The sequence below is a fragment of the Coptis chinensis genome, chromosome 4 (assembly GCF_015680905.1).
Source record: "Coptis chinensis isolate HL-2020 chromosome 4, ASM1568090v1, whole genome shotgun sequence".
Taxonomy (NCBI): Eukaryota; Viridiplantae; Streptophyta; class Magnoliopsida; order Ranunculales; family Ranunculaceae; genus Coptis; species Coptis chinensis.
In genome coordinates this window covers 11,537,198-11,544,397 of record NC_141459.1, presented here as the reverse complement: position 1 = coordinate 11,544,397, position 7,200 = coordinate 11,537,198, and the positions used below count along the sequence as shown (strand labels likewise).

Genomic DNA, 7,200 nt, shown 5'->3' with positions numbered 1-7,200 from the left:
AGAAAATCCACCCTAGTCGGTACTTAATAAACATTATTATTTGAACGATGCCTCGGGGCATTTCATCGAAACTAATTTGAATACTTGAATTGCCTGATAATGCTGACTTTTGCTGCATAAAGTTCACAAAGTGTGAGTCTAAAGTGCCAAAATTTCAGCTGAAAAGGTTTGCATATACCATGTGCCATCACAAGGAACATACAGGAGTTTTTCTGTCTTCGTACAGCGAAATGACGACTTCCACGAATCTAAGCTAAGCTAATGTTATATACTTATAGGGTCGTTCAGGTTAGATAAGCTCATATAATTTTCGAATATTTTTCCATATGACCTATTTTTTATTGAGAATGCTTATAACAATGATTAAGGCATACCTTTACTGGGTATATTCAAAACAGATTTTTAAGCTCAATGTAATTGATGACAGATTGAGATGGTGAGACCAAACTTGTGAAAAACTGAAAAACTCGAGTACTTTTAACGAGATTGCATAAAGAGCATGGTTTATTGAGTTGCCACACGTAGTTGAAACTTGTCATCCAAGAATGTTTTGCATACTATTATGTGAAATAGTAATATGATTTCTTAAATTTTACTGACAAATAGCATTTTCGTTGACAAGTTCGATTAGTAATATATGTGAGCCTAAGTAAGGGCCTAATATTGATTAGACTTCACTCTCTTGATTCTCCCACAACTAATTACTGATAATATCAACAATTGAAAGAGTAACTATACCAGTCTAATTTGCGTATATCCCGTAAAGAGTAACAATTAAATTCATTTCTGTCATTTCCCCAACAAATTTCCGTTGATATCCCATTCTTTATTATGAACCTGACCGCATGCAAACTGCAGAGTAGTCCATGCACCATTACCCACCCATCCCCGATGTACTGCCTCCTAGTCTCTCTGCACCCCAACAATGAGCAGAGGCACCTCTTCTTGCATTTACCACATAAGTCCAAAACCAAGGTAACTCTACTCACACTACTACCAATGAATGAAGTTTCTTGAATTCGATCTCTACTTCACCACAAATAGCTCTTTTGCGAATGTTTGAAATCCATTTGCTTTTGGGAATTGGTAATGGGACTTGTACAAAACTGCATGCTGTCTGACCATGCCTTCTTTATTTCTAATAATGTATTGTGTTGCTTACTTGCTTCTAAACAGAGAGCAGAATCTGACTTTACCAAAAGCTATAGAATGTGCTCTCTTTAGGGGCCAAGAAGATATATTTATGAGAGACCTAGCTAATCTTTTGCGGAAGAAATCAAATCAAAGATAAAGCAGTAGGTGTTGGCACTTGTCTCATCTTTTGTCAAGGGGTCATTTCTTTCTTTAGAATTTGAAGGGTTTCTCTGTGTCTGTGCAATCCAGATCCATTGCTAATCTTTTATGATTTTATCATATATATGCTCTAAAATAAAGCATAACGTTAATAAATAATAAGTATGCAAAAAGTCCCCGTGTTAAAGTAATTGTCATTTTTTTATTGGAATCTGTGTGATAATTATTCAATTTAAGAGTATAGTATTAACTAAAAATAGTAGGATAATTATTATAACATATACAATATTTATTAGGTATGGAAACATGATAAAATTCAGAAAGCTAAAGTAAGAATAGATAACAAGGGTTTTATCATTTTAATCATTTTCAAATAATGATGAAATAATTAAGAAAATAAAACGATCTCACACTTTCTATGGAATGATATGTTCGAGGTCAGATGGAAAACAATGACAGTAGCACATCCACAGATTTACCTTAATGTTGCGTTATGGAGTAATTGCCAAATGCCAATATTACAGTTTTCTTGGGAGTTTCGAATCTTCTTCGTTTAGGCAAGATGCAAAAAAACAATTTGACAAGTGTTATATTTTGATTTAACTCCTCCCAATTCTGACGAAGTATTACGACCTGCAAGAAAACCATGACTTGATGGAACGATCCAAACGTGACTTTTTTACTTGATTAAACAGGAAGATGACTTGAGTTAAGTCTTCTACTTCCCTCAAACAACCTATCCAGTGTGTGCATTCTTTGTCATTCCAAAAGCATTGATAGGTAAAGTTTTGAAGTTATCAAATTTACATCCAATACGCAACTAGATTGTGATTACTTGAAATAAGAGGATTTAATTACTCTTAAAGATCATTTATCATTAAACATAAAAGCGATCTAATATGAGAAGATATGTAACATACAAACCACGACTTCATTTTCATTGAAACAATTACACTTTAAAGCATATAGAAGTTCCAAGCAATGTAGAAGCAGCAGCCAAGTAGTAGTAACTCTATTAGTAGAGTAACAGTTATGGTAAAAGCACTGACCTTCATTCGGCACAACAGCACTCGAACTAATCACTAGTGATAATCAAGCATCTTGAGGCCAAGCATACCCAATAGGCCCATTGAATCCTTCATAGAACCTCAGTTCCAGCTCCTCCAGTCTCTGCTCATCGTCCCACATCTCGTCCCAGGCCTCATCAAAGCTGTCATTATCATCATCGGCGTCGCCCACTTGACCTGCCATGAATTCCCACGCCAAGTAGCTTGAGGAATCTGAAAAATCTGAGCAATCCTCCCAGATATTCCTCTCATAAGAGTCCTCCACATGGGGTCCCAACACCTTCACCCCTGAGAATTTCTCCTTGAGGAACTCTTCATCAAGTTTCACATCCCAACAACCTCTCAGGTCCAAGTATTCGAGCTGCCGACACTTAAAAAGGATCTCCCTTACAGCATCGGTGCTGACTAAAGCGTAGGCCAGTTCAAGGTGCTTAAGTTTAGGCATTGTGGTGGCAATAGCGTGGGCTTCTTCGTCTTGGCAGACCATTTGTTCAACCGTTAATGGGTGCATGACCCGCTGCAAAACTGCAAGTGACTTGCAATGGTTACCAATTGCCTCGAGAGCAGGCGCTCCAATGTAATGGCAGTAGCTCACATCCAAGAAACTGATGTTGGACAACTTCTTGACAATTGATTCCACCATTGAATTGCTTATATCACTTCTTGGCAACTTCAAGGTATGAAGGGAACGAGCACTTACAAAACCAAAAAGATAAAACACAATCACCAAATCCATGACTGAAAATAATACTAAGAATTTTCAAACATGAGTACATGAATGAATATAATCCTAAAAATATATCGAAAGTGAGTTCATGGGATTCATTTGCATTTCACATTTTCACCTAGTTGAGTTAACAGTACAACTTCTTCTAAAGCTAAAAGAATTGGAAGATGGAACATATGGAATATAGTGGTGTTCAACTTACTGGTCTGCAACGAAGGAGATAAGCTGGCCATTATTGGGGATTCCAGAGGCGCATAGCTTCCGAAAACAACCACCGCTTTGTGTAATCAGCATTCGGATCATCCGATCAAGTTGATCTGGCTCGACATTTAGGCTCCATTCCTCGATATCAATCTCTTGCCAGCAATAAGGTCCTGCAACAACTTTGCCCCAAGATTTGCATACTCTTGGAATCACAGTTAGTATTTGCTGAAGATTAAGATTTTTAAAGATCAGCGCAAGCGCATCCGGTATCAGTTCGTCCCAGCGCCGCAACTCGCCTCCCCCCTCCATCTACTTCTCAATTTTGTTCCTAATCACATAGCAATAAAACAAATGAACACCCACAACAAGAAACTAATCTCTTCAAATGAATCAAAGCAGTTACTTATATACAATAAGCATCCAGACAAATGAGGTATCACCATAACAAATATCAAATCACATACTATAAATGAAACAACATTAAAAGAAGAATCTTTACTTACCCAAAAAGAAAAGAATCAAAATTTGAGATAAGAAGAGTGAATTGAAATGAAGATATAGCACAAAACTCCAATATGTAAACAAACCCCACCAACCATTTGCCCCTCTATTTAACACTACAATTGATGATCTGTTGTACTAAAGAAACAAATGAGCCTTCTTTCAAACTTACAATTCCAAGCCAAAGACCTCAAAAGCAAGCAAGGGACAGGAGAAGAAAAGTAAGGCGAAGTCTAGAGTAGAAAAAAAGGTGGCTTCCATTGGGACTAGAAAACAAATGCAACAAAATTCAGAATTCTACAAATACAAGAAAGCAATAAATCAGACTTTATGAATCAGCTGTACCCCTCAAGTGAGAAAACCAGTCAAGAAACCATTTAACACACTCTCTAACATAAATGCCAAGAGAGAGAAAAAAAATCAACAAATCTTTCTTTCTACTAAACAAGTTACAAGTTACAAGATACTACTTATCTTTTCAACATAACAAAAAGTTTTGAGAAATGACAACACCCATTAAGAGAATGTAGCATGAAGTTACTACAAATTGACTACATACCCCAAAAAGAAGAGATCTTTCTCTTGGGCCTGCTTTTTTTTTTCTTGGATCTTTGAATATTTCACACCGTTTTCTTCGCCTTAAATGAAGGGGGGGTTGTGACTTGTGAGTTGTGAGATATAAGTAAAAAGAGTAAAGGAATGGTGGTAAATAAAGTGGAAGATAGGGAAGGAGAGCTACTTACACCAACTCCAAAGGTATCAGTGTATTACAGAACCACCAACAACAACAAGAAGAAAAATGACAAGATAAAAAACAACAAGACTTCAAGCAAAGAGAGTGAAGTGTGATGCCAAATGGGAATGTTCAGTGTGCGCGTGTGATGCTGTGAATGACCATTGTTAATGGCAATATGCAACTTGTTGCACGTTTTTACAGGTGATCAAGTTAGCTAAAAAACAAGTTGAGGAACTGACACTAGTCGGTGAAGTGAGCTTTTAAAAGGATAGTTAAGTATGCCATGTGATCTTGTTGAGGAGTTTTTAAATGTGTATGGTGTTTGGATTTTTAAGTTTTGTGTACTTTTATGTTTCCAAATTTCCAATTTTAGACGTCTGTATTGTATTGACTCTCTTTTTCATTGATTGCTATACTTTGTTAGTGTGAACTTTTTCATTGATTGCTATACTTTGTTAGTGTGAACTTTGTGGTAGAAACATAGTTCGGGATTTCGGAATTATTAGAATTCCGATAAATTCAAAACCGAAATTCATAATATTTCAACTCATGTCATATTTGAAATTTCAATTAATTTTGAAATCATTAATATTTCGATTATATATTGTTTTTTTCAGTTTTAAAAAATTGAAATATTAGGCAGAATTCCGATATTCCGTTCGGAATCATAAACACTAGGTAGAAATCAATTGCTGCAACAAAACAAAAAGAAACTGTGAATACAAAAAAATTGAGGTGCGGACTAGGTCGCTCTCTTTAAGCATTCTCAACGCAAGTAGGGCAGGAATCGGGTCGGGTAGACCCGAATCCGACCCGACCCGATTACCGAATACATTGGGTTCGAGTCGATTTTCATATCCGTTTATGTATTCGGGTCGGATTTGGGTATGTCGGGTTCGGATTCGGTTATAATTTTTGGACTTTTTTGAATTTTTAGTGTTATCCGATCGGATTAGTCGGATTCGGTCGGGTTCGGGTTGAATTCGGATATTAAATTTCGGATATAATCGGGTTCAGATTCGGATTCGAATACTGTGAAATTATTCGGATTCGGATATAGCCATATCCGACCTGAACCCGACCCGATCCGATCCCTGCCCTAAACGCAAGCAACAACTTGTTACCTCCACATAGGTGTCATATAAGACTATTTCCCCTCATAGTTACTTTCTTGGTGAGAAGCCATTAGGGGTTGCCCAATGCAAATGTGATTTTAAAATTCAGACAAAATGTTTTATTCCGTCTGAATGTAAAAAATGAAAAAATATTGGAAAAAATACGTTGGACGGAATGAGGAATCCCAAAAAAAAAAAAAAAAAAACACCTCACAGGACGGAATAAAAGGTTACGTCTGAAATTCACAACTCAGTAACAATCAAGGTAGCAAGTGTTACCCTCATTGTTACCTAGTGAAGAACTACCTACATAGTCATTCTTGCACTGGGCATTGCTTTTTACTCATAAAAGTGACAAATTATTATTTCCCCTCAAAGTCACCTGCATTGGGAATGCTTTAAGGTTGTTTCACATATGTTCTTCTTTGTGCAGACAGACCACACCAACCTCCAGGATACAACAGCCACAATAAGTAATCTTTGATGCTAACTGCACTCAACAAAGAAGAAAAAAGGACGAACACTAAATTGATACTTTGACTGCCTAGAAAACGTAGTAAAATAAAATAGAGTTTTTCATATCTATTTTAGGCTGTTGAAAGAGGCATTTATATTGAGGTAAAAACGATGGAGAAAGGTGGAGCACAAATAGATTCGCTAAATTAGGGAACTAATTAAGTTTCCCGTTTTGGATTGGAGTCCACTAGTCCACTACGTTTCTGTTTCCAATTCTAAAAGGAAACTATTAAGAAATTGGTTTACCAAAAAGATAAGAGATCAAAGAGCCTAAGCCCAAGCCTGAAACTCGAGCTTGGCCCGGTTCGATTTGGGGCGGTGCGCGCTCATGTGGTGTTGACTACATTCTCCCTCCTAACACAAAACCATTTGTACCCAAAGGGCACACCCTTAGTGTGAGGCTAGAGCTTATAAACACTATCCACTAGTGTTTCCTCTCTAATGTAGGACTAAAGTTCTTTACTTGGACAACTATCTCACAAAGAGGTCAAGGTATCAAACCACCACAAAACCACTCCAACATAACAACTTGTTTTATTCAAAATAGCACAACAATCCTCAACTTATTTTTTATAAAAATAGTATATATATACTTAAGTTAACGTAAAATAAGTACGTAAGTAGAACTTCACCTAGGAAATGAATCTAATCATAATTTTTTGTGGATATGGTATACTCACCATAAATATCATCTTCACAAAATTTTAGCTCATTTGAAAACCTCTAACATAGATAAAAATTGTTAGCATATTTAAAAAGAAATCTAATGATCCAGAAATGTTAAGTTTTTGTAATGGTTTTTTGCCAATGTTAGAGGTTTTCAAATGAGCTTAAATTTTGTAGAGATGATCTTAATATTGAGTATATTATATCTACAAAAAAATAGGTTTGAATTCATTTTGTAGGCGATTTTGTATTTACGTACTTATTTTAAAGTTAACTTAAGTAGCTACTTTTTATAGAAAGACTATATATATATAAATGAACGTGTCCAAACCTTTATCTTTATGTAGTGAAAATTACTCAAAGTATAAGATCCAT

The 7,200-nt window shown here is 36.0% G+C and overlaps 1 protein-coding gene across 6 annotated transcripts; it reads right to left on the bottom strand.

Annotated features, from left to right (window-relative positions):
• Positions 1-1,642: 1,642 nt before the first annotated feature.
• Positions 1,643-4,700, bottom strand: FBW2 (F-BOX WITH WD-40 2). 6 transcript variants are annotated; one of them, XM_086606894.1, is made up of 5 exons: positions 4,536-4,674; positions 4,352-4,430; positions 3,290-3,619; positions 2,343-3,055; positions 1,643-1,926 (listed from the first exon to the last, which is right to left on the bottom strand). In XM_086606894.1, the coding sequence occupies exons 3-4, from the start codon at positions 3,598-3,600 to the stop codon at positions 2,386-2,388; spliced, it is 981 nt and encodes a 326-aa protein (XP_086463020.1). In that variant the 5' UTR covers positions 3,601-3,619; positions 4,352-4,430; positions 4,536-4,674; the 3' UTR covers positions 1,643-1,926; positions 2,343-2,385. The 6 variants fall into 6 exon arrangements, with proteins under 6 accessions (XP_086463020.1, XP_086463017.1, XP_086463018.1 ...); XM_086606891.1 differs by having other exon boundaries at positions 1,768-1,926; positions 4,352-4,666; XM_086606892.1 differs by lacking the exon at positions 1,643-1,926 and having other exon boundaries at positions 2,206-3,055; positions 4,536-4,700.
• Between the last annotated feature and the right edge of the window lie 2,500 nt (positions 4,701-7,200).

Coding starts and splice junctions, on each gene's coding strand:
- FBW2 (XM_086606892.1), bottom strand. CDS start 3,600: ATGGAGGGGGGAGGCGAGTTGCGGCGCTGGGACGAACTGATACCGGAT. Junction 3,056..3,289: donor ATCTCCTTCGTTGCAGACCA/GTAAGTTGAACA, acceptor TGGTTTTGTAAG/TGCTCGTTCCCTTCATACCT.